Source organism: Pseudophryne corroboree, chromosome 3 (genome assembly GCF_028390025.1).
Source record: "Pseudophryne corroboree isolate aPseCor3 chromosome 3, aPseCor3.hap2, whole genome shotgun sequence".
Taxonomy (NCBI): Eukaryota; Metazoa; Chordata; class Amphibia; order Anura; family Myobatrachidae; genus Pseudophryne; species Pseudophryne corroboree.
The window spans coordinates 282085653-282113492 of record NC_086446.1 but is presented as its reverse complement, the minus strand read 5'-3'; the positions used below and the strand labels follow the sequence as shown (position 1 = coordinate 282113492).

General features: G+C 45.3%; 1 protein-coding gene across 1 annotated transcript; it reads left to right on the top strand.

Annotated features, from left to right (window-relative positions):
* The first annotated feature begins 478 nt into the window (after window positions 1-478).
* On the top strand, window positions 479-13309 carry NPBWR2 (neuropeptides B and W receptor 2). Its single transcript, XM_063963494.1, has 2 exons — window positions 479-590; window positions 11699-13309. The coding sequence occupies exon 2, from the start codon at window positions 11946-11948 to the stop codon at window positions 12894-12896; it is 951 nt and encodes a 316-aa protein (XP_063819564.1). The 5' UTR covers window positions 479-590; window positions 11699-11945; the 3' UTR covers window positions 12897-13309.
* Window positions 13310-27840: the final 14531 nt, after the last annotated feature.

Genomic DNA, 27840 nt, shown 5'->3' with positions numbered 1-27840 from the left:
CAAAGTACTTAATAAGAATATTTCATTCATTCAGATCTAGGATGTGTTGTAAGTGTTCCCTTTACTTTTTTGAGCAGTGTATAATACTTTAATAAACTCGCTTCCTGTAACATTAGTGTACCTTTGTTGAAACTTGAACCGCAAGTGGAAGAACCTTTCAGTTCTTGACTGACAGGGCATGCTGCTACAAGTGGTTCCACAACAACAGGAATGAGAGCCTCTGGCTGGTATACTGAGACTTGTAATTTAGCTGATCTCAGGAGCATTAAGATATGACCCCTCTCATTCTCAGAAAGTGATACAGCAGACAGTAGCGCTATCACCCAGATTCTGACCTGGATAAGACACGTTCCTTTCTATATAACAGTCCCTGCGTGCGATTCTGCTGCTGTCATTCAGCACCTCCTTGAAAGACCTACTACATTAATTTCTTAAAACTTCCCCTAGCATGTCAGTGGTGGGGCTCCCTGTAGCTTACAGCGTCAGCAGAGCAACCGCACACCCTCCTCCTCCTCTCCCCCGTCTGAGCCATTGAAGATGTAAGAGAATCAGCGGCGCAGAACACCCAGGCTGTACAGGCAGTGTGCAAGGTAAGGACTTGTCTGGAGGATAGTAGGACATAACGGGGCAGAGGGAGTGAGGCAAGAAGCTTGCGATCTAAAGGGGTCTAAATGCTAATAGAGATGTTTGTGGTTACTTGACTAAGAGAATTCAGAAGAGATTGCTGGGCTGCAGTTACTAGCACAGTAAAGTACATACTGTATACTGGGACTGACTGTCCGATCGTCCGATAGTCGCACAGACAGCAGTGGTGATCGTATAGTACACATTGGTGTAAAATAGTCTAGAACAGGGCAGCGCTGGAGATCGTCTGTATGGCGTAGAAAGTAGTGTAATAGGAGTGGTTGTGTGCGGTACAGGGCAACTCTGCTGGATGAGTATACTGTACAGGTCAGCAGAAGTGGTTAAATAGACAAATACAGCACAGGAGTGGTAGTTTTATAGTTCAAGCCGTACAGGAGAGGAGGTTGTGTAGAGTAAAGGGCAGCGCAGCAGAAGTGGATTTATAGTATAGAGCAGTGCAGCAGAGGTGATGTGTAGAAGCAACACAAGGCAGCACAGCAAAGATGAATGTACAGGGCAGCACAGCAGAGACAGCTGTCTAATACAAGACAGCACAGAAGGGGTTAAAGACTTCAGAACAGTGCTGCAGAAGTGGCTGTATAGCACTGAGCAGCACAACAGAGGCAGATGAATACTTATGGTTAGGTCAAGAATGAAAGGTTATTCAATAGATAGGGCGTGTGAGGGGATTTTACAGTAGTGGGGAGAGAAAAGATACAGGAGAAATGACAGTAGAGTGTACAGGGGAAGGTGGGTGTAAAGGAGAAAAGAAGAGATGCATGTACAGGTTAATGGATAGAAGAGATGATTGTTACAGGTGAAAGGATAAAATAGATGATTGTGTAGAAGGTATTATACATAGGTTACTGGTAGGCAAGGTAGTGTGGAAGAGTAAGTTTTACAGTGTATGGTGACTGCACAGTAGTGGAGATAGAAGGGATGGTGCTACAGGAGTGAAGACACCAAAGACTAACCTCATTATCTTCCCAACCTCCCTTGTTAAAAGTCATTCTCGGCACCACCCCTTTTGAAACCCCACAAACAATCATGATCTGTCTCATTCCTTCTTTCACTTTTTAAAAAAAATATTTAGACGACCAGACCTTTCTAAACCTGGAGGTAACAAAGACCCTTTGTCCACATTGATCATCTCTTGACCGGACTACTTCAACCTCCTCTTATCTGTCCTTCCCAACTCCTGTCTGTCACTCTCCACCCAATCCATCCTTAATGCTGTACAGTTCTCACCCACCTACATACCTAACCTCATCTCAGACTCTCCATCTCTCCAAAGTTTCCTTCGGGCTCTCAAAACGTATTTGTTGATCAAAGCCTATAAGATCTCGTAACCTACCACTTTTAGGCTTTGTACACTGACTCACCATCAATGCTTAGAGAGGTAAAGTGGAGAGAGATAAAATACCAACCAATCAACTTCTGTCATTTTACAGGCTGTGTTTGAAAAATGACAGGAGCTGTTTGGCTGGAACTTTATCTCTTCCCACTTTATCTCTCTGCAAGGTTTGATATATCTCCTCCTCTGTGTCACCCATGTATGCCTGCCCTGCCCCTATAGATTATAAGCTCTCACAAGCAGGGCCTTCTTACCTTGGGTGGGATGCACAAAAACGTAAAATGCGGTAAAAACCCTGGGTCATAATAAACCCAGAAGTCCAGTGGCCGTCGCTGATTGCAAAGGACGCTTCTCATCTGGAGAGCTGCCCTTTGTGGTACTTATCACATATATTATCAGTGTCAATGCATTGTCACTGCGATGTGTGGTGGGATGTACCAACGAGGGTTCGTTCATCCCGCCCTTTGTGTTTTCATCCTGTCCTTACTTGTGCCTGTATCTCTTCCCCTGGCAATAGTGGCTTTTAATTGAATGTGCTCAACAACTAGGGTACAGCTTCAGCAAGCACAACTTTTGCCAGTTTGGTGACTGTATATGTTAAAATATTTGTATACTATCTAAAATGTGGTACTGTTTTTTATCCTGCTATTGTATGTTCTTTTTTCTTTGAACTGTACTTTTTGTGCACATTGGGGGAAATTTAATAGAGGGTGAAGGGTACCAATAGCCATTACTTCAGCGTTTAAATGCCAGAATGGCACTGCATCTCACACCCTTCGCCCACCCTGTCAAATACCGAATTTGCACAAAAGTGTTCGATAGCTACCCTGTGAGGCGGTTTGCTCTGCCATAAAGTGTGGCTGTTGCTGCACTGATTTGGCCAGGCAGATGTCTTTGCATGTAATTGAATTCCCCTATATGTCATGCTATGTTTGCACTGTATATGCACTTTTGTAAGGTGTTGCGGACCCTTTGTGGCACCATATAAATAAAGTATAATAACAATAAAGTAGACAAGTTACATAAAGTAGTTGTATAATATAAAGAACATAATATAACATTGTGTAAAAAAAGTTTGTAAAATAAGTATTTGAGGCAAACTTACCGACCTCTGGGAGGGGGTAGCCAGGTTGGCTCTGCAGATTTGTGGCATGTGTGTGTGTGTGTTGGGGTGGGGGTAGGGAGTGGGTGGGCCTGATGACTTAATTGCATCATAGTGGCCCCTCCTCTGCTATGCAGTGCCACAATTCCTGGCATTGTGAAGTGGGGATAAGGGTCACGATGATGCAGTTCAACGCAAATCACGTTATCAGCCACCTAGACTGCCGCTTTCTCTTAGGAAGTGGGCAGTTGCGGGCAGGTGGCAGCCGGCTTCGGGAGACTTGGCCACTCTTCCGGGATTTTCTGCAACCTCATGGTCATTTCTGGAGAGTAGGCAAGTGTGAGTTGAGGTTACAGCAAAGGAGGTTGTACAGTAGAGGATGAAATTGAAGGGTGTGACAGTATAGAGCAGTGGTTCGTAAACTTTGTTCTGCTGTGACACTATGAACAGTGGTATATGTGACACAAAATTTAGATATGAAAATATAAATATAAATGAACCTTTTTATACCCAAAGCACACACTCTAAGCCAGGGGTGGGGAACCTCAGGCCCGAGGGCTGTATAAGGCCCGCAGAGCCACTTGATCCGGCCCGGTCAGGCTCACCTAACCGGGCGCCCGCTGAGATTTTGTTACTAGTGGGCGCCTGGCTTCTTACTCTCAGTTGCAGCCGGAGGCAGGAGCTCACGCCTGAGCTCCGGCTTCCGGCTCTGGCAGTGTGCGTGTGCTGCTGTGCGGTGTTATGGGAGAGATGTCATGACGTCTCTCCCATAGTTTTGAGGAGCGGGCGGCCAAACGGAGGGCAACGGTCCGGAAGCAGGAGCGGAGCTGGTGAGTATTGTGGGTTTTTTTTTCTTTTAATGTGTGTGTGTGTGTGTGTGTGTGTGTGTGTGTGTGTGTGTGTGTGTAAACGTCGCTACTAGGGGGCATATCTAATGGGGCATAAAACTGACTGGTGGCATATCTAATGGGGCAAAACAAGTGATGGGGCATATCTAATGGAGCATAACAACTGACTGGTGGCATATCTAATGTGGCATAACAACTGACTGGTGGCATATTTAATGGGGCATAACAACTGACTGGGGGCAAACTTACTGGGGGCATAACAACTGACTGGTGGCATATCTACGGGGGGGAAGGCTCATTTTTAAGTTGATAATTTTTGTATGGCCCCCAAAGGATTTTATAAATATCCAAATGGCCCTTGGTAGAAAAAAGGTTCCCCACCCCTGCTCTAAGCAGTTCCTTACATACTAAACACCCTTTTTTCCCTTATTCTCCTTTACCATTGTACAGTACTTTATTTACCTTAGTACTCAGTTCCTCTTTATGGGGGGTATTTATCAAAGGATGGAAAGAGATAAAGTACCAACTAATCCTCTCCAAAATTGCATTTTTCAAACACAGCCTGTAAAATGTCAGAAGCTGACAGGTTGGTACTTTATCTTCACTAACTCTCTACAGCCTTTGATAAATAGCCCACTATTTCCTCTCAGCTGATTGACCGGAAAATGTGCTGCAGGACCTGTCATTTGTTTTTTGTTACCCCACTGTCATTGTGTGTGACACACCAGGGACCAACTAGTGAAACACTAAGCTGTCACAACACACTATTTGAAAAGCACTGGTATAGAGGACAGAATACAGTACATGGTTGTACAGTAGACCGAGGAAGACAGATTTGCTGTAGGCTATACAGAGAGTGTTCTGCACAACAGAGATGCAGCATATGAGAAATTATTATTGCTCAGAGAAAAATTTTACCCCCTTTTAGATTTGACTGTAGAATCACTGCACAAGCCAGTAAATACTGTAGCTATCAATACTCTATTGTTATACCAGCACTATTTAATTGGGGGTCAAAAGAATAATTTTTGTATGGTGCATGTGCCCCAAAAATGTGCACACACATGTCTGTTTATATTTTTTCACACATCATTGAATTACGTCTCTTTAGAACATGAAGGGGAGAAACGGAGGTGAAAATGGAGCAACTATATTAGAGGCATATTTACATAAACTCAACTCAGATATGGAAATGTATGCAGATACTTCTGTCAGGGGACGTAGAGCTGGAGGGCTGGTGCAAATATAGGGCCTAATTCAGCGTGAGTTGTTATCACAGAGCAAGGCTGCCCCGCATGCCGGAATGCTGAAAGGAGCGCGTCGCTAAACATCTTAAGGAATGCCCCTTGCCTTCTCAGCCTAGCTGCCAAGGCAGTCACCAGGCAATCATATTTTGGGTGGCATGCAGCCACCACAGCCTGTCCCACAACCGGTCCGGACACGCTTCACTTGTCCAGACCGCGCTCCCCCAACACCGCCACTCAGCAGCACGCGCACATGTGAAGTGTGGAAAATGGCAAATAACGATTTTTGCACTTCTACGATTCATGTTAAATTGCCCCTGTAATGTAGTGGGGGGGGTTAAAGGATATCCCATGTCGCCCACCTGACACTCTGCAGTAATGGTGCCACTAACTAGTCTGTTCCCTGACTATGTAGACTGTGCCAGAAATATGATGCTGGCACTTTTTAAGAGTATTTTCACTTTGTTGGCACAAGCGTCTGCATTGCAGAAGTGGGAGAACTGCAAAAATCAACATGGACCCTTTAATTCTTAAAATACCTATGCTATTTCTTTTACTTGCCATTCTTAAGAGGGAACAACATGTTTTAATATCATTTACATTACTTTCTTTTCATTTAAACACATTTCATTGTATTTATTTACTAGATTTTGGGGAGAGAGATATATCGTAACTTGGAAAGAGATAAAATGGAGAGGAATAAAGTATCAACCAATCTGCCCATGGGGTGTTTTAAGAGAGGAGACCCGTGTGCTGCCTCCTCCATTCAGGCCCCTTCCTCTCTGCCGGCAATGCTGGAGAATCTGAGCACTAGAGGACTCAGACTCTACTGCGCATGCCCAGATCACCGGGAAATTGGTGCTGCGGACATTTTTCCAGTGATTTCTCTATTGCTCAGTGTAGAACACCTTGAAAATAGCCGCTGCGCCATTTCCATGGTGGTTCCACAGCTCTGCTGACGGCGCAGGACTCCGGAGGGATAAGTATTAAAAAAATGGGTGCAGCGTGTGCGTTGGGTCCCCCTCTGGACTCAGGGGCCCATGTACACCGCACACACTGCACCCATTATAGATAAGCTAGTGAATCTACTTCTAACTAAGGATGTGCACGGACCTCATACAGTTTTTTGGTTTTGGCAAAAGTAGTTTGCTTTGGATTTGCTTTGGTTTTTGATTTTTTTTTAAATTAATAAAAACGGTGTAATTTTTGAACCTATTGTTGTTCCTACAGTATTATTCATTTATTTCTAGTCCATTGTGAAATGCACCATAAATCATGAGGGAGGGACTCACATTCCATCAAAAACACACAAGATTCACTTTTTAGATCCGACCCCAAAGTGCCCCCAGCTGGGACTCAGTTTGACCCCAGTATTCGATTGTGTTCAGTATTTGCGTTGGATATTTGAGACTGCCGGTCCCAATACCAATGGTGGGATCCCGGATATCTGATGGCTGGCAGGTATGCGAGTGGAACGAAGACCCTTGCATGTCACCCCCTATGGGTGTCGTGGACACCCTCAAATAGTCCCTGTTGGTCGGCATACTGACCATTGGGATTTCCAGATGCCGGGATCCCCGCGTCGGTATTGTGACCAGTGGTCTCCTGACCGCCGGTCACATAAATGTAACCTTAGTATTTAACAGAACCAAACTGTGCATCTCTACTTCTGTCATTTAACAGCTGATTGGTTGGTGCTTTATCACTCTCCACTTTATCTCTCTTCGAGGTTTGATACATCCCCCACTTTGTGTGGAAATGGGAATTTTGTTAATTCCCAAGATACCTCTACTGTGTCCATGGCCGTACTGGCCATCTGGCACTTCTGGCACATGCCAGAAGGGCCGATGGGCAGGTGGGCTGAATAGGTCGCTCAGAGAGCAGGGAAGGCTGCGTGGTCTCCATGGAAATGGGGGCGAGCAGCGAGTCCACACCCCTGGACTCACATCACGTCCCGCCCCCCCAGCAACCGTCGCCATGGTAATGGGGGCATACCACGGGTCCACGCCCCCCATGACTCGCGGAATGCCCTCAAACGTTGTGCGGCGCACCCCCCTCTCCCTGTGACGCGCGCGTTCACAAATGCCAGGGCTGAATTGAGGCCCCAGTTTGTCGCTGACTGTGTCATTGACATGTGTGTATAACTAGGGTAATTTGACTTTAGTATGTACTATTAACACTGTCAAGCCTCTCTAGGCTATCCTTAAGCTATTGTTGGTGTAAGTATACAGACATGCTGTACCCGACATGGGGCCTAATTCAGACCTGATTGCTAGGATGCGTTTTAGTACAGCCTGAGATCAGGTCTGAACTGCACCGCAATGCACAGGCGCGTCGGTCGGCGACTGTTAGTGTGCCTTGACTGTTAGTGTGCCTTGACTGTTAGTGTGCCTTGAAGACCGAGGTTGGAAATACCTGGCCTAGTAAATCACAACTGCAATTAGATCTGCGTACAAACATGAGTAGGCCAATGACACAAATGCTACTAGTTTTTCAGCAGGACCCATCTTGAGATGTGTGTGACTGAACAAAAATATGCTTTTATAATATAAAAAATTGTCCTGTATCATACCTCCCAACTAGGGGTGCTAGAATGTTTTGTGGTGGGGGGGGGGGTAAAAAAATAAATTTTGGTGCTCCCCTTGATTATCCCCCCCCCCTTCCCATGTGAGGAGCGCTTACCACAGGATCCACGCGAAGACTCCTTCTTTAAAAAGTGTGCTCCGTGCTGCCGCAACGTGCTGCCCCCTGTCCTGTCCTGGTCGGCTCTTCACTGATGCATTACTGGGAGGAGGCGTGGCCATGCTGAGCCTGCTGGGACATCCCTGCCTCCTCCCAGTAATGCAGTGAAGAGCCGACCGGGACAGGACAGGGGGCAGCACGGAGCACACTTATTAAAGTAGGAGTCTCTACGTGGATCCCGTGGTAAGTGCTCCCCCTACCCAGCACCTGCACCTCTGACATATTTAGGGGGGCATGCTGCCCCCTTGCTTCACATTCCGACGCCACTGCTCCCAACATGACCCTCTCCAGGAGGAACACAATGCTCTGCTTCTGGACTTTTCTCTTGATTTATGATTGTCGGCACCGGTGTTGAAAAGGTTAATGGATAACCTGTGATAGTAATCATACATTAGGTGGGAAGTCCAGGAGCAGAGCATTCTGTCCCTCCTGTAGAGGGTCATGTTGGGATGCATGCTATATAATTTAAAGGTGCAAATATCGCCAAATCAATAGAGCCCATTTATTGAGATTATCAAAAAGTATGGTTATAAAATGGACCAGTAATGTGTATTACAGCAGTTTTTCCATGTCCACATTATGGTAATTAGGAAGAGCAGAGGAACCCAACCTCTCAATCTCCATCTACAAAATGCTAGCAAGGCATGCTGAGACCTGTAGTTACACAGTAGTCACAGTGCCACAGATTGATTCACTGTGTGCTAGACAAGGACTATAAATAAAGCATGAATGTTTCTGTTTACACTGGATAGCCTGGGTAAAGAACATTACATAACTCCACTGGGATTCAAAGTTCAATTCAATTATTCCATACTGTGTTAAATGGTATAATTTAATCAGCATGTTAATCAACATATAATATGTGCATTGAATATTTATCTCTTGATTGTTTTGACAGATGGGACCAACATTATAAAATATATATTGAAGTAATTTCTGAAAGTGAAACACATGGAAGTGCAGAGTTTTTCTATTTGCCTGCTTAGCGCATTCATAGTATTAATGTGATTATTAGTATTTCTTTATATGGCATCACAGACTTCCTCAGCACCATACAGTGAAGAAGTAAAGCATAGCAAAGAAGAGAGTAAAATACAGGACATTTGGGACCCATCAAGGCAGATAACAAGAGCTAAAACATAAAACTGTATGGATACTAAGGGGGTTATTTATGGCTTGTTAGCAAAACAAAAAAGCACACTAATGGTCAAAACCATGTGCACTGCAGGTGGGGCAGATGTAACGTGTGCAGAGAGAGTTAGATTTGGGTGAGTTATATTGTTTCTGTGCAGGGTAAATACTGGCTGCTTTATTTTTACACTGCAATTTAGATTTAATTTTGAACACACCCCACCCAAATCTAATGGGTCCTACACACTCGGCAATCCGCCGCCGATCTGCCCGATGGCGGATACGGCCGACAGGAGACCCGGTGGCGAGGGGGAGTGAAGTTTCTTCACTCCCTACGTCACCCGGCTCCATAGCAGTGCATGCTAATATGGACGAGATTGTCCATATTGGCCTGCATGCATAAGCGACCTGGCACCAATGCCAGGGCCGCGCATCGTTAATCGTTGGTGCCTACACACACTGCACGATATGAACGAGTTCTCGTTCATTAATTATGAGAACGTTCATATCGTGCAGTGAGATCTGTAAGTGTCTAGAGCCCATTACTCTCTGCACATGTTATATCTGCCCCACCTGCAGTACAGCATGGTTTTTCCCATTAGTGTGTTTTATTTAGTTTGCTAACAAACCTAAATAAGGCCCCAAATGGCTAAAAGTATGTGGAAGAATCATATTCATTATTTCAGTCACACTCATTGCTAACAGGTTTATAAGATGATCCTTAAGCAAGCTCCAGAGAGTTCAGCCACTTTCAACATGGCTTTGTCATGGCTTGCCAGTTATTAAACAAGTTGATCAAACTTGAGTCTTGATAGAGAAGGGGTGGGGAACCTTTGGCCCTCCAGCTGTTGCTGAACTACACATACCAGCATGCCTTGCTACAGTTTTGCTATTTGGCAATGCTAGAAATGGTGCAGGGCATGCTGGGAAGTGTAGTTCAGCAACAGCTGGAGGGCCGAAGGATCCCCATCCCTGTGATAGTGCTTTACAGTCAGCTGTACAGATGTGTTCTTATACACTGTGGCTTTAGTTGCACCATACAGCACCTCTCGCCAGTTCCCAGACGATTTAGCCGGCTTTCTCACTCAAAATGTGCATCTTATTCACAAAGCTGAAAGCACCAAGACTGCTTTGATATATTACTCTTATCAATTTGATGTGTGACATTTCTACATTATGTGCGAACTTGTATGCGAAGTGCTGCAATCCCATCACGGTGACTTTTTTTCACTCCTAGGGGGTCATTCCGAGTTGTTTGTTCGTTATATTTTTCTCGTAACGGAGCGATTAGTCGCTAATGCGCATGCGCAATGTCTGCAGTGCGACTGCGCCAAGTAAATTTGCTATGCAGTTAGGTTTTTTACTCACGGCATTACAAGGTTTTTTCTTCGTTCTGGTGATCGTAATGTGATTGACAGGAAGTGGGTGTTTCTGGGCGGAAACTGGCCGTTTTATGGGTGTGTGCGAAAAAAACGCTACCGTTTCTGGGAAAAACGCGGGAGTGGCTGGAGAAACGGAGGAGTGTCTGGCCGAACGCTGGGTGTGTTTGTGACGTCAAACCAGGAACGAAACTGACTGAACTGATCGCAGTTGCCGAGTAAGTGTGGAGCTACTCAGAAACTGCTAAGAAGTGTCTATTCGCAATTTTGCTAATCTTTCGTTCGCAATTTTGATAAGCTAAGATTCACTCCCAGTAGGCGGCGGCTTAGCGTGTGCAAAGCTGCTAAAAGCAGCTTGCGAGCGAACAACTCGGAATGAGGGCCCTAGTTCTTTTGCTTCATCTGCAGCTTTACATGTGTGTGTAAAACTAAGGGGGTCATTCAGATCTGATCGTAGATGTACTAAATTTAGCACATCTACGATCATTTACTCTGACATGCGGGGGGAAGACCAGCACAGGGCTAGTCCGCCCCGCATGTCAGGCTCTATCCCTCCGCACAGGTACAAAAGCATTGCACCGCAGCGATGCTTTTGTACCTGGCGAGTAGCTCCCTGCCAGCACAGCTCCTGACGTCACGCAGCCACTGCAGCCCACCCCCCCTAAGGTCCGGACACGTCTCTGTTGTCCTGACCATGCCCCGCCAATGGCGTTCTAACGCTGTTGGCACACCCCCTCCCGCCCCGCAGCCACCTCTGCCTGTCAATCAGGAAGAGGCGATCGCACCAGTGAGATGCTGTTAGCATCCCGCTGGACTCCCGTGGTACGCACTCTACAAAGTGATTCAGACTGCGATCGATGCCGCTGCAGCGATGCAGTCTGAATTACCCCCTAAGTCCTGTGTGGTTAAAGTCACAGCCCAGCTTCTTTAGTATACTTTGAGTGGGGTTTTGCTATGTCTGTGATGCATATAAAGCCAGGGCTCCAGTATTGTATAGTTCCCCATATGTTATATTAATTTTAATAATTTTTTAAATTATGTGGGTCAATGAACTCTATCATGATGTTTCCTCATTGCATTTTTTGCTCTCATTTATTTATTTCCCCTATTGTAAGGCATTGCATGCAGATTGGGACACCATATACTTCATTTCATACAGATATCTATATATTATGATGTCCGGTGCCCCTAAATCTTTCTTAGCACAGCTTATGCCAATCTAAAAATAATGATCTTCTACGAGACTTTTTATCCTGTCTGATTTTTTCTTTCAGAGACCGAGCAGATTATCACCCCAAGGACACTAAGACATAGCTGACGCTTTCCCAGCAGCTCTGTGTATTTTACAGTTTGAGAACCGTCATAGTATTTATGCAATGTCTGACATGAACAACTGGTGATTGGATACTGGTAACTTTGGGTTAATGTACATAGAAGATGGAACATGTGGGAAACCATGAACAGTGGAGTCTTAACATAAATTTTCCATCTGCCCATTAACGAGACTTGAAGCAGAACGCCATGGAGAATGTGTCATTGAGTCCTCTAAACTCATCCTGTGGTCCCACACATCTTGCTAACAGTGCGGAATTCAGCATCATACTCCCTGTCATCTACTCAGTGATCTGTGCGGTGGGACTGACAGGAAACACCGCTGTCATTTATGTCATTCTCAAAGCCCCTAAGATGAAGACCGTCACCAACCTCTTCATCCTGAACTTGGCGATTGCTGATGATTTGTTTACTCTTGTTCTCCCCATCAACATTGCGGAGATCGTGCAACGCTCATGGAACTTTGGGGTTGTTATCTGTAAAGTTATCTTGTCTATAGATCTCTGTAACATCTTTTCCAGTATATTTTTCTTGACAGTCATGAGCATAGACCGGTATTTAGTAGTTGTGGCTACTGTGAGGTCCAAAAGGATGCCCTATCGCACTTACCGAGCAGCAAAAATCATAAGTGTTCTGGTTTGGGTCTTGGTCATTGTCATTGTGTTGCCATTCACCATTTTTGCTGATGTCTACATGGACAACTTGGAGTTTAAGAGCTGTGGATTGAATTTCCCTAAACCGGAAAAGTTATGGTTCAAGGCAAGTCGCATCTATACCTTGTTGCTGGGGTTTGCAATCCCAGTTTCCACCATCTGTATCTTGTACATGGTCATGTTATACAGACTACGGAGCATGAGGTTAAATTCCAATGGAAAAGCTTTGGACAAGGCTAAGAAGAGAGTGACTTTCATGGTCTTTGTTGTCGTAGCGGTTTGTCTTCTCTGCTGGGCTCCATATCATTTTGCCACCATTGTGTCGCTCACCACAGATTTGCGTGAGACATCGTTGGTTATTGGCATCTCTTATTTCTTTACAAGTTTGAGCTATGCCAACTCTTGCCTCAACCCATTCCTATATGCCTTCCTAGATGATAGCTTCAGGAAGAGCTTTAAGAAACTGCTGGAGTGCAGAGCAGCTTGAGGGACTATCTGGCCATGGTCTACAGTGAAGGTAACCAGCTATAGTAAAACATCAAGTCCCTCCTAACTGTTGACCCTGGTGACTATTAAATCACATGACAAAAGGGACAATATAGGGTGGGGATTAATGACATGGATTATTTCTTGGTTTGATATTAGGTGAGACCAGAACACAGATTTCACTAGTGATCAATATTTTTGCATTGTAGAGAGTTCCGTGTATTGGGATTTTGCTTTACCTGTGAAGATACTACAATATGAAAATATGACTATTAAAATTGTTAATCAGAAGTCACAAATCTTTTTCACATCTTGTAGCTTCAATAATTATGTATAAACAAATTAGCATAACACACCATAGTTTCAGTAGTTGTCGCCTCAAGTCACCAAATAAAATCTTTTTACAGTAAAAAAGTTTCAGTTTCTTTTTTTGTAATCCAGGACTAGAATTTTGAGTTGGTGTATGAGAATACAAATGATTGTGGACTAATGGATATAACTTGTTTCTGGACATGCATACGGATGGTATGAGTGTATATCCATAGGGTATAAATAACTGTGTATTTTCTAAAGTGAGCAAATAGTTAATTTTTTTTTACCAACTTTCATACCAAGCAGTGCTCAAATAACCAAATGTTAGCACACCAATTAATACAGCAATTAAACTTTAGTTTGCACAGAAAATACAGAAAGACATAAAAATTACTACAGTACCCTCTATATGGGACCACTATCAGCAGTACATGCAGGGGGGATTCTGAGTACCTGGAAACCCCCCTGATGAGCCAATTTTTTTTATTTTAGTAACGCAGACAGCTGTGTCTCTGTGTCAGCAAAGGCTGTGATCACAAATGCAAAGCTGCAGCAAAGTAGCAGCGCCGTAGCTCTCTGCATACAGAATATCCGGCTGTGCATGCTCAACCACAGCAGCTCCTTTCATCCTCACTGTGTCGCCAGTCTGTTCTAAAACCCTGTTATGTATAAATATAGTATGTATGTTTGTGTATGTATTTTTATGTATGTATGTTTGTGTGTGTGCAGAGCCGAAACTAGGGGGGGGCTAGGGGGGCATGTGACCTGGGCGCCAGACTGGAGAGGGCGCCGAGACTGTCACTTAATCCCCCCTAACGCCCCCTCCCTATGCGGCAGCGATAGCATGGAGCCGGCGGAGCTCGAGCTCCAGACTCTGCTAGCTGCGCCTAGCCAGGCAGGCACACGAACCGCATAGCAGAGATGACACTGAAAATAAACTACATCTCCCAGCAGCCCTTGCTGCCGGGAGCTGTACTTTACTTTCAGTTTCATCTCTGCAGCGTGCTGTGATCAGCACTGCAGAGCCACATCAAGAGGGGGCAAAGGGGACAAATTACTAACCCACCCCACTGCTAGTGCCTTTAATCAAGTCTGCAGCCACTGCTGCAGTGAACAAGAAATACAGATTTCCGAAAAGGGGGCGGGGCTAAACGGCACTGTACACACAGTGCCACGCCAGCCAGCAACAGCATGGGAGAGAGGAGTGGAGAAGAGCAGAACAGCCTAAACAGTGAGTACTGTATATAACTCTGGGAAGGGGCACTGTATGTGTGTGACTGCTATATGTGTGTATGAATGTGTGCATGTGTGTGTATGTGAATAGGTGTGTGACTACATATATGTATGGGTGTGGTATGCGTGACCGGGCATACCGACGCTGGTATCCCGGGAGCGGAATGCCTGTCGGGGGGAAGGGGGGGTTGTGAGCGCAGCAAGTCCCTTTGCGGGCTCGCTGCGCTCGCCACGCTGGGGTGGGAGTGGTCCCTGTTGGTCGGCATGCCGACCGTCGGGATTGTGAGGGGGCGGGATATAGGGGGAGGCACTGTAACCGGCGGTCACATAGCTACATCCCATCTGTATGTGTGCTTGTGTGTCACTCTATATATGTGTCACTCAGTATACATGTTTGTACCGGTGTGTGATTATATGTATATATTATATGTATGTATGTATGTATGTATGTATGTATGTATGTGAGTGAATGTATGTGTGTGTGACAGTATGTATTTTGTATTGGTGTGTGATTTTATGTATGTATTAATATATGGGTTATTATTTTATTTCTCCTTCATCCGTAGCCCAAATAAATAAAAAATGAAAATAAAAAATGCCGAGCTATCCCCTTTGCCCTTATGAAGTTGATATATATATGAATGCGAGGGGGGCGCTAAGTTAATGGCTCGCCCCGGGTGCCAAAACTCCTAGTTTCGGCCCTGGTGTGTGTACTACTGTTTGTATAAATATATATGTGTACATACGCATATATATATATATATGTGTGTATGCGTGTAAATACTGGATATTGTGTGTGTGTGTGTGTGTGTGTGTGTGTGTGTGTGTATATATAAATATATAAAATGTATATATACAGTGGTCGAAGTGGAAATTTTGAAGTGGGGGTATGGAAAATCGAAAGGGTCAGTGTGCGCTGATGGAGCGCGGCAAAATATAGGGCCGTGGCTTCATGAGGAATGGGCGTGGCCAATGAATAGTACCAATTCACATTACACTGCACAATAGTGTCCGTCAGTCACATTACACCACACAGTAGAACCCCTTATACACATTATGCCAGGTAGAGTCCCTTAACAGCACATCAAAAACAAAGGTGAAAAAAACTGATTCATGCCCTTTATATTATTTGAGATTTTTTTATCCTTATAGTAATGCCCCTTTCACATTATGCCACACACCATAATGCCTACTACACATTATTCAACACACCGTAATGTCCATTCCACATTATTCCAAACACCATAATGGCCATTACACATTATTCCAAACACCATAATGCCCATTCCACATTATTTCACACACTGTAATGCCCATTCCACATTATGCCACACACCATAGTGCCCATTCCACATTATGCCACACACCATAATGCCCATTACACATTATGCCACACACCATAATGCCCATTACACATTATTCCACACACCGTAATGCCCATTACACATTATACCACACATCCTAATGCCCATTCCACATTATGCCACACATCATAATGCCAATTACACATTATTCCACACACCGTAACACCTATTACATGTTATGCCACACATCATAATGCCTTTTACACATTATGCCATACACTGTATTGCCCATTACACATTATGCCACATACAGTTATGCCCCTGACACTATTTTATGCTCCACAGTAAACATTAAAGGCCTAAGGCAGAAGTGGAGGAATATGCCCTCAGAAGGTACACAGAAAAGTGATGAACATACAAAAAAGCATATTTTTAGTCAGATGTATCTGAAGGTGGGTTTAGCCCCAAAATACAGCAGGCCACAATACACCTCAATGTCACATAAGCTAACAGGCTGGCCACTCCCTGCCTCCTGCTGCTCAGTGCTGCCTCTATAGTGTCAGACTAGAGTCTGCACACTGCTTGCTATTCAAAAAAACCAAAAACCTTCCGGGTCAGTGGCGAAGTGCCGCTATGTCATACTGCTGCATACAGACCACTTCGACCACTGTGTGTGTGTGTGTGTGTGTGTGTGTATATATACACACACACACACACACACACACACACACACACACACACACACACACACACACACACACACACACACACACACACACACACTTGGAAATCCCCCTGAGTGAATCCTGCATTTGCCTCTGACTATTTTTAGCAGCGCTCTCTAGAGAGAATAGTTCTAATTCATATATGTCCCTCCCCCGTTGGAGCTTGCAGTCTAAATTCCCTAACATACAAGTATACATACACAAGCAGGGTTGGACTGGCCCACAGGGGAACAGGGGAAACCACTGGTGGGCCATACTGCCTGGGGGCCCCACCCCATCCTCTAGGGATCAGGGTCCAGACTGTACTGTTACTAATCTAGTACATTATCTTGCATGCACTACAGTATTTACTGTATACTGTATATTTATCTTCTTGCAAAATAGTTAGGCAAACCAAAGTGGTGGCTGGGCACACCCCTTCTGTAGACTGGCCACACCCCTAAACATGGGATCCTACAACTGCATTCCCCCGGTGGGCCCTACATGCCCCAGTCCGACACTGTACACAAGAGTTAATTTTACCAGAACACAATAAAACTAGTAGTATGTTTTTGGAAATAGGAGGAAACTGAAGTACCCAGAAGAAGCCCATATAAACAAGGGGAAGATATACAAACTCTACTCTGACTGGGCATTGATCAGCAATTTAACTCATGACGACCTCAGTGCTATGAAGTAGTAAACGCTTACCACTATGCCACCATGCTGCCCATAAACACATCTACAACAAAATAATATTATGTTGTCCACTGGCCCACTGACCCTAGGCAGGATATTTAGTAAAGAAAATATCTGCTTTTGTGATAACCAAGGTTAAATTCCAAATTGCAGTTTTTCCATTTCAAGCAATATATTTCTTTGCTAACCTAATGGCCTATGGGCCTTATTCAGGATTGATAGCAAAGCAAAAAAGTTAGCAATTGGGCAAAACCATGTTGCACTGCCGGTATTGCAAATGTAACATGTGCAGTGAGATTTAGATCTGGGTGGGGTTTGTTCAAACTGAAATCTAAATTGCAGTGTAAAAATAAAGCGGCCAGTATTTAGCATGCACAGAAACAATATAACCCACCCAAATCCAAATCTCTCTGCACATGTTACATCTGCCCCAACTGCAGTGCACATAGGGGGTAATTCAGACCTGATAGCTCGCTAGCGTTTTTTGCAGCGCTACGGTCAGGTCAGAACTGCGCATGCATATGCACCGCAATGCGCAGGCGCGTCGCACGGGTACAAAGTGGATTGTTGCTGTGCATTGGGTTTTAAGAAGAATCCATTCGCATAGCCGATCGCAAGGAGATTGACAGGAAGAAGGTGTTTGTGGGTGGCAACTGACCACCGTTTTCAGGAAGTGGTTGGAAAAACGCAGGCGTGTCCAAGCATTTGCAGGGCGGGTGTCTGACGTCAATTTCGGCTCCAGAGAGGCTGAAGTTATTGCAGCGGCTGAGAAAGTCCTGGGCAACTCAGAAACTGCACAAAGGTTTTTTGTACCACTCGGTTGCTCATGCGATCGCACACTTGCACAGCTAAAATACACTTCCCGGTGGGCGGCGACTATGCGAACGCAGGACTGCAAAAAAAAGCTGGCGAATGATCAGGTCTGAATTAGCCCCATTGTTTTGCCCAATTGCTAACTTTTTTTGTTTTGCTTTGTATCATGTATAATATAATATACTATATAATATAGTAGGAGACAAACGTTCTGCGAAACATGTTGTTGCATAGTGGTATTATCTTACAAGGCACAAGAGAAAGTTAGACAGTTTGGCAGCACTGTTCACTGGAGATAACCATAAAGAGTATTACGCGGATGGATAATAGGGGTAATTCTGAGTTGATCGCAGCAGGAATTTTGTTAGCAGTTGGGCAAAACCATGTGCACTACAGGGGAGGCAGATATAACATGTGCAGAGAGAGTAAGGGGCCCTACACACTGGCCGACCCGCCGCCGAGCTGCCCGACGGCGGATACGGCCGACGAGCGACCCGGCGGCGGGGGGGGCAGTGACGGGGAGAGTGAAGTTTCTTCACTCCCCCTGTCACACGGCTTCATTGAAGTGCAGGCAAATATGGACGAGATCGTCCATATTGGCCTGCATGCACAGCCGACGGGGGACCAGCGATGAACGAGCGCGGGGCCGCGCATCGTTCATCGCTGGAGCCTCCACACTGAAAGATATGAACGAGTTCTCGTTCATTTATGAACGAGATCGTTCATATCTTTCTAACAAATCGGCCAGTGTGTAGGGCCTATTAGATTTGGGTGGGTTATTTTGTTTCTGTGCAGGGTGCTTTATTTTACACTGCGAATTAGATTGCAGATTGAACACACCACACCCAAATCTAACTCTCTCTGCACATGTTAAATCTGCCTCCCCTGCAGTGCACATAGGGGGTAATTCCAAGTTGATCGCAGCAGGAAATTTTTTAGCAGTTGGGCAAAACCATGTGCACTGCAGGTGTGGCAGATCTAACAATTGCAGAGAGAGTTATATTTGGGTGGGTTATTTTGTTTCTGTGCAGGGTAAATACTGGCTGCTTTATTTTTATACTGCAAATTAGATTGCAGATTGAACTCACCACACCCAAATCTACTCTCTCTGCACATGTTATATCTGCCTCCCCTGCAGTGCACATGGTTTTGCCCAACTGCTAAAAAAAAATCCTGCTGCGATCAACTTGGAATTACCCCCATGGTTTTGCCCAACTGCTAACAAAATTCCTGCTGCAATCAATTTGGAATTACCCCCATAATTGCATGTGGTTATATTCTAATTCTCAGTATCCACAGCACCGAAGCAGCAGGACTTGTACAGTTAGACAGTCAGGCAGCACTGTTCACCTGAGATAACCATAATTGGTATTACGCTGATGGATAATAATTGCATGTGGTTATATTCTAATTCTCAGTATCCACAGCACCGAAGCAGCAGGACTTGTACAGTTGGATTTTGAAGTTAATCCTGGTAATTTGTAGCTAAGGAATATCACAGATGACTCTGGACTAGTACAATTCACTGTTCTCTAGCTAATTTACTGCAGATGCTGAGACTTAGAGAAGGAAAAGTTAAATTACATATCCAGCAACGGATAGGTAGAAAGATTGGATTCATAAAAACGTAATAATCCTTGGGGTTGCAAAACAGGCAATCACAGGAACTAACAATGGGGGTCATTCCGACCCGTTCGCACGCAGCGGTTTATCGCTGCGGTGCGAATGGGTGCAGAATGCGCATGTGCGGCGGCCACAGTGCGCGTGCACAATGTTGCCCGGCGACAGGGGTCGCCGGGTTACGTCGCGGCTACCAATGGAAGCGGTCGCAGAGCCGACCGCTAAGAAGATTGACAGGAAAGAGGCGTTCCAGGGTGGATACGGACCGTTTGGAGACGTTTTTCGGGGAGTGGTGAGTAAAACGCAGGCATGTCCAGGAGAACGGAGGGCGGAGGAGTGACGTCAAAGCCGGGACCATCATGTCTGGATCCATCGCACATGGTAAGTAGGTATAGGCCTAGTCTAGTTTGGCTTGAAATTTTTTTAGCTTAGCAGGGCTGCACAAGCGATCGCAGCTCTGCTAAACTAAAATACACTCCCCCATAGGCGTGGGCTAGTTGATCGCAGCAGCAGCAAAAAGTTGCTCGCTGTGATCAACTCGGAATGACCACCCATGTCCGCACCCATCCACTCCTAAGGTTATTAGATAATTGGAGTTAAAACAGAATATAGACATCCAATTAAAGTACTGTATTGATTTAATACACTGTAATTGCAATCTCTGATTGACCAAGCTCAGCAAAAACTCAAACCTTTATGACATGGAATGAGCTTCAATTCCACAATCAAAAGGCAGACCCGTGATTTAAGGATAGCAAATTGGCCAGTCTAGTATGAAAAAGTGTTGTATAAGTGTATGATATATTTCTATGCTAAAAATGCAATAGTATGTACCAGGGTAATTTGATGAAAGGAAGGAGGTACAGGCCAGGGTCAAGGGGCTGAAAACACCATCTGGTGGGTTCTAACTAGAGATGAGCGGGTTCGGTTTCTCTGAATCCGAACCCGCCAGAACTTCATGTTTTTTTTCACGGGTCCGAGCGACTCGGATCTTCCCGCCTTGCTCGGTTAACCCGAGCGCGCCCGAACGTCATCATGACGCTGTCGGATTCTCGCGAGGCTCGGATTCTATCGCGAGACTCGGATTCTATATAAGGAGCCGCGCGTCGCCGCCATTTTCACACGTGCATTGAGATTGATAGGGAGAGGACGTGGCTGGCGTCCTCTCCATTTAGATTATAAGAGACTGAGAGAGATTTACTGGAGCTGACTAGGAGGAGTACTGTTACTGTAGAAGTGTAGAGACTGAGTGGAGAGAGTTTACTAGTGAGGACAGTGCAGTTTACTTTATAATCCGTTCTCTGCCTGAAAAAAGCGATACACAGCACACAGTGACTCAGTCACATACCATATCTGTGTGCACTGCTCAGGCTCAGGCCAGTGTGCTGCATCATCTATTATCTATATATAATATTATATATATCTGTCTGACTGCTCAGCTCACACAGCTTATAATTGTGGGGGAGACTGGGGAGCACTACTGCAGTGCCAGTTATAGGTTATAGCAGGAGCCAGGAGTACATAATATATTATATAGTGAGTGACCACCAGACACACAGTGCAGTTTATTTAATATATCCGTTCTCTGCCTGAAAAAAGCGATACACACAGTGACTCAGTCAGTCACATACCATATCTGTGTGCACTGCTTAGGCTCAGGCCAGTGTGCTGCATCATCTATATATATTATATATCTGTCTGACTGCTCAGCTCACACAGCTTATAATTGTGGGGGAGACTGGGGAGCACTACTGCAGTGCCAGTTATAGGTTATAGCAGGAGCCAGGAGTACATAATATTATATTAAAATTAAACAGTGCACACTTTTGCTGCAGGAGTGCCACTGCCAGTGTGACTAGTGACCAGTGACCTGACCACCAGTATATATAATATTAGTAGTATACTATCTCTTTATCAACCAGTCTATATTAGCAGCAGACACAGTACAGTGCGGTAGTTCACGGCTGTGGCTACCTCTGTGTCGGCACTCGGCAGCCCGTCCATAATTGTATATACCACCTAACCGTGGTTTTTTTTTCTTTCTTTATAGTCATACTAGTTACGAGTATACTATCTCTTTATCAACCAGTCTATATTAGCAGCAGACACAGTACAGTGCGGTAGTTCACGGCTGTGGCTACCTCTGTGTCGGCACTCGGCAGCCCGTCCATAATTGTATATACCACCTAACCGTGGTTTTTTTTTCTTTCTTTATACATACATACTAGTTACGAGTATACTATCTCTTTATCAACCAGTCTATATTAGCAGCAGACACAGTACAGTGCGGTAGTTCACGGCTGTGGCTACCTCTGTGTCGGCACTCGGCAGCCCGTCCATAATTGTATATACCACCTAACCGTGGTTTTTTTTTCTTTCTTTATACATACATACTAGTTACGAGTATACTATCTCTTTATCAACCAGTCTATATATTAGCAGCAGACACAGTACAGTGCGGTAGTTCACGGCTGTGGCTACCTCTGTGTCGGCACTCGGCAGCCCGTCCATAATTGTATATACCACCTAACCGTGGTTTTTTTTTCTTTCTTTATACATACATACTAGTTACGAGTATACTATCTCTTTATCAACCAGTCTATATTAGCAGCAGACACAGTACAGTGCGGTAGTTCACGGCTGTGGCTACCTCTGTGTCGGCACTCGGCAGCCCGTCCATAATTGTATATACCACCTAACCGTGGTTTTTTTTTCTTTCTTTATACATACATACTAGTTACGAGTATACTATCTCTTTATCAACCAGTCTATATATTAGCAGCAGACACAGTACAGTGCGGTAGTTCACGGCTGTGGCTACCTCTGTGTCGGCACTCGGCAGCCCGTCCATAATTGTATATACCACCTAACCGTGGTTTTTTTTTCTTTCTTTATACATACATACTAGTTACGAGTATACTATCTCTTTATCAACCAGTCTATATATTAGCAGCAGACACAGTACAGTGCGGTAGTTCACGGCTGTGGCTACCTCTGTGTCGGCACTCGGCAGCCCGTCCATAATTGTATATACCACCTAACCGTGGTTTTTTTTTCTTTCTTTATACATACATACTAGTTACGAGTATACTATCTCTTTATCAACCAGTCTATATTAGCAGCAGACACAGTACAGTGCGGTAGTTCACGGCTGTGGCTACCTCTGTGTCGGCACTCGGCAGCTTGTCCATAATTGTATATACCACCTAACCGTGGTTTTTTTTTCTTTCTTTATACATACATACTAGTTACGAGTATACTATCTCTTTATCAACCAGTCTATATATTAGCAGCAGACACAGTACAGTGCGGTAGTTCACGGCTGTGGCTACCTCTGTGTCGGCACTCGGCAGCCCGTCCATAATTGTATATACCACCTAACCGTGGTTTTTTTTTCTTTCTTTATACATACATACTAGTTACGAGTATACTATCTCTTTATCAACCAGTCTATATTAGCAGCAGACACAGTACAGTGCGGTAGTTCACGGCTGTGGCTACCTCTGTGTCGGCACTCGGCAGCCCGTCCATAATTGTATATACCACCTAACCGTGGGTTTTTTTTCTTTCTTTATACATACATACTAGTTACGAGTATACTATCTCTTTATCAACCAGTCTATATATTAGCAGCAGACACAGTACAGTGCGGTAGTTCACGGCTGTGGCTATCTCTGTGTCGGCACTCGGCAGCCCGTCCATAATTGTATACTAGTATCCAATCCATCCATCTCCATTGTTTACTAGAGATGAGCGGGTTCGGTTTCTCTGAATCCGAACCCGCACGAACTTCATGTTTTTTTTCACGGGTCCGAGCGACTCGGATCTTCCCGCCTTGCTCGGTTAACCCGAGCGCGCCCGAACGTCATCATGACGCTGTCGGATTCTCGCGAGGCTCGGATTCTATCGCGAGACTCGGATTCTATATAAGGAGCCGCGCGTCGCCGCCATTTTCACACGTGCATTGAGATTGATAGGGAGAGGACGTGGCTGGCGTCCTCTCCGTTTAGAATTAGAATAGATTAGAGAGACACTTGATTTACTAATTTTGGGGAGCATTAGGAGTACTCAGTAGTGTACAGTGCAGAGTTTTGCTGATAGTGACCAGTGACCACCACTTTTATTTATAATCCGTTCTCTGCCTGAAAAAAGCGATACACAGCACACAGTGACTCAGTCACATACCATATCTGTGTGCACTGCTCAGGCTCAGGCCAGTGTGCTGCATCATCTATATATATTATATATCTGTCTGACTGCTCAGCTCACACAGCTTATAATTGTGGGGGAGACTGGGGAGCACTACTGCAGTGCCAGTTATAGGTTATAGCAGGAGCCAGGAGTACATAATATTATATTAAAATTAAACAGTGCACACTTTTGCTGCAGGAGTGCCACTGCCAGTGTGACTAGTGACCAGTGACCTGACCACCAGTATATAATATTAGTAGTATACTATCTCTTTATCAACCAGTCTATATTAGCAGCAGACACAGTACAGTGCGGTAGTTCACGGCTGTGGCTACCTCTGTGTCGGCACTCGGCAGCCCGTCCATAATTGTATATACCAGTGACCTAACCGTGGTTTTTTTTTCTTTCTTTATACATACATACTAGTTACGAGTATACTATCTCTTTATCAACCAGTCTATATATTATTAGCAGCAGACACAGTACAGTGCGGTAGTTCACGGCTGTGGCTACCTCTGTGTCGGCACTCGGCAGCCCGTCCATAATTGTATATACCACCTAACCGTGGTTTTTTTTTCTTTCTTTATACATACATACTAGTTACGAGTATACTATCTCTTTATCAACCAGTCTATATATTAGCAGCAGACACAGTACAGTGCGGTAGTTCACGGCTGTGGCTACCTCTGTGTCGGCACTCGGCAGCCCGTCCATAATTGTATATACCAGTGACCTAACCGTGGTTTTTTTTTCTTTCTTTATACATACATACTAGTTACGAGTATACTATCTCTTTATCAACCAGTCTATATATTATTAGCAGCAGACACAGTACAGTGCAGTAGTTCACGGCTACCTCATTGCGCCTCTTTTTTTCTTTGCGTCATGTGCTGTTTGGGGAGGGTTTTTTGGAAGGGACTTCCTGCGTGACACTGCAGTGCCACTCCTAGATGGGCCCGGTGTTTGTGTCGGCCACTAGGGTCGCTAATCTTACTCACACAGTCAGCTACCTCATTGCGCCTCTTTTTTTCTTTGCGTCATGTGCTGTTTGGGGAGGGTTTTTTGGAAGGGCCATCCTGCGTGACACTGCAGTGCCACTCCTAGATGGGCCCGGTGTTTGTGTCGGCCACTAGGGTCGCTAATCTTACTCACACAGCTACCTCATTGCGCCTCTTTTTTTCTTTGCGTCATGTGCTGTTTGGGGAGGGTTTTTTGGAAGGGCCATCCTGCGTGACACTGCAGTGCCACTCCTAGATGGGCCCGGTGTTTGTGTCGGCCACTTGGGTCGCTAATCTTACTCACACAGCTACCTCATTGCGCCTCTTTTTTTCTTTGCGTCATGTGCTGTTTGGGGAGGGTTTTTTGGAAGGGACATCCTGCGTGACACTGCAGTGCCACTCCTAGATGGGCCCGGTGTTTGTGTCGGCCACTAGGGTCGCTAATCTTACTCACACAGCTACCTCATTGCGCCTCTTTTTTTCTTTGCGTCATGTGCTGTTTGGGGATGGTTTTTTGGAAGGGACATCCTGCGTGACACTGCAGTGCCACTCCTAGATGGGCCCGGTGTTTGTGTCGGCCACTAGGGTCGCTTATCTTACTCACACAGCGACCTCGGTGCAAATTTTAGGACTAAAAATAATATTGTGAGGTGTGAGGTATTCAGAATAGACTGAAAATGAGTGTAAATTATGGTTTTTGAGGTTAATAATACTTTGGGATCAAAATGACCCCCAAATTCTATGATTTAAGCTGTTTTTTAGTGTTTTTGGAAAAAAACACCCGAATCCAAAACACACCCGAATCCGACAAAAAAAATTCGGTGAGGTTTTGCCAAAACGCGTTCGAACCCAAAACACGGCCGCGGAACCGAACCCAAAACCAAAACACAAAACCCAAAAAATTTCCGGCGCTCATCTCTATTGTTTACCTGAGGTGCCTTTTAGTTGTGCCTATTAAAATATGGAGAACAAAAATGTTGAGGTTCCAAAATTAGGGAAAGATCAAGATCCACTTCCACCTCGTGCTGAAGCTGCTGCCACTAGTCATGGCCGAGACGATGAAATGCCAGCAACGTCGTCTGCCAAGGCCGATGCCCAATGTCATAGTACAGAGCATGTCAAATCCAAAACACCAAATATCAGTAAAAAAAGGACTCCAAAACCTAAAATAAAATTGTCGGAGGAGAAGCGTAAACTTGCCAATATGCCATTTACCACACGGAGTGGCAAGGAACGGCTGAGGCCCTGGCCTATGTTCATGGCTAGTGGTTCAGCTTCACATGAGGATGGAAGCACTCAGCCTCTCGCTAGAAAAATGAAAAGACTCAAGCTGGCAAAAGCAGCACAGCAAAGAACTGTGCATTCTTCGAAATCCCAAATCCACAAGGAGAGTCCAATTGTGTCGGTTGCGATGCCTGACCTTCCCAACACTGGACGTGAAGAGCATGCGCCTTCCACCATTTGCACGCCCCCTGCAAGTGCTGGAAGGAGCACCCGCAGTCCAGTTCCTGATAGTCAGATTGAAGATGTCAGTGTTGAAGTACACCAGGATGAGGAGGATATGGGTGTTGCTGGCGCTGGGGAGGAAATTGACCAGGAGGATTCTGATGGTGAGGTGGTTTGTTTAAGTCAGGCACCCGGGGAGACACCTGTTGTCCGTGGGAGGAATATGGCCGTTGACATGCCAGGTGAAAATACCAAAAAAATCAGCTCTTCGGTGTGGAGGTATTTCACCAGAAATGCGGACAACAGGTGTCAAGCCGTGTGTTCCCTTTGTCAAGCTGTAATAAGTAGGGGTAAGGACGTTAACCACCTCGGAACATCCTCCCTTATACGTCACCTGCAGCGCATTCATAATAAGTCAGTGACAAGTTCAAAAACTTTGGGTGACAGCGGAAGCAGTCCACTGACCAGTAAATCCCTTCCTCTTGTAACCAAGCTCACGCAAACCACCCCACCAACTCCCTCAGTGTCAATTTCCTCCTTCCCCAGGAATGCCAATAGTCCTGCAGGCCATGTCACTGGCAATTCTGACGAGTCCTCTCCTGCCTGGGATTCCTCCGATGCATCCTTGCGTGTAACGCCTACTGCTGCTGGCGCTGCTGTTGTTGCCGCTGGGAGTCGATGGTCATCCCAGAGGGGAAGTCGTAAGCCCACTTGTACTACTTCCAGTAAGCAATTGACTGTTCAACAGTCCTTTGCGAGGAAGATGAAATATCACAGCAGTCATCCTACTGCAAAGCGGATAACTGAGGCCTTGACAACTATGTTGGTGTTAGACGTGCGTCCGGTATCCGCCGTTAGTTCACAGGGAACTAGACAATTTATTGAGGCAGTGTGCCCCCGTTACCAAATACCATCTAGGTTCCACTTCTCTAGGCAGGCGATACCGAGAATGTACACGGACGTCAGAAAAAGACTCACCAGTGTCCTAAAAAATGCAGTTGTACCCAATGTCCACTTAACCACGGACATGTGGACAAGTGGAGCAGGGCAGGGTCAGGACTATATGACTGTGACAGCCCACTGGGTAGATGTATGGACTCCCGCCGCAAGAACAGCAGCGGCGGCACCAGTAGCAGCATCTCGCAAACGCCAACTCTTTCCTAGGCAGGCTACGCTTTGTATCACCGCTTTCCAGAATACGCACACAGCTGAAAACCTCTTACGGCAACTGAGGAAGATCATTGCGGAATGGCTTACCCCAATTGGACTCTCCTGTGGATTTGTGGCATCGGACAACGCCAGCAATATTGTGTGTGCATTAAATATGGGCAAATTCCAGCACGTCCCATGTTTTGCACATACCTTGAATTTGGTGGTGCAGAATTTTTTAAAAAACGACAGGGGCGTGCAAGAGATGCTGTCGGTGGCCAGAAAAATTGCGGGACACTTTCGGCGTACAGGCACCACGTACAGAAGACTGGAGCACCACCAAAAACTACTGAACCTGCCCTGCCATCATCTGAAGCAAGAAGTGGTAACGAGGTGGAATTCAACCCTCTATATGCTTCAGAGGTTGGAGGAGCAGCAAAAGGCCATTCAAGCCTATACAATTGAGCACGATATAG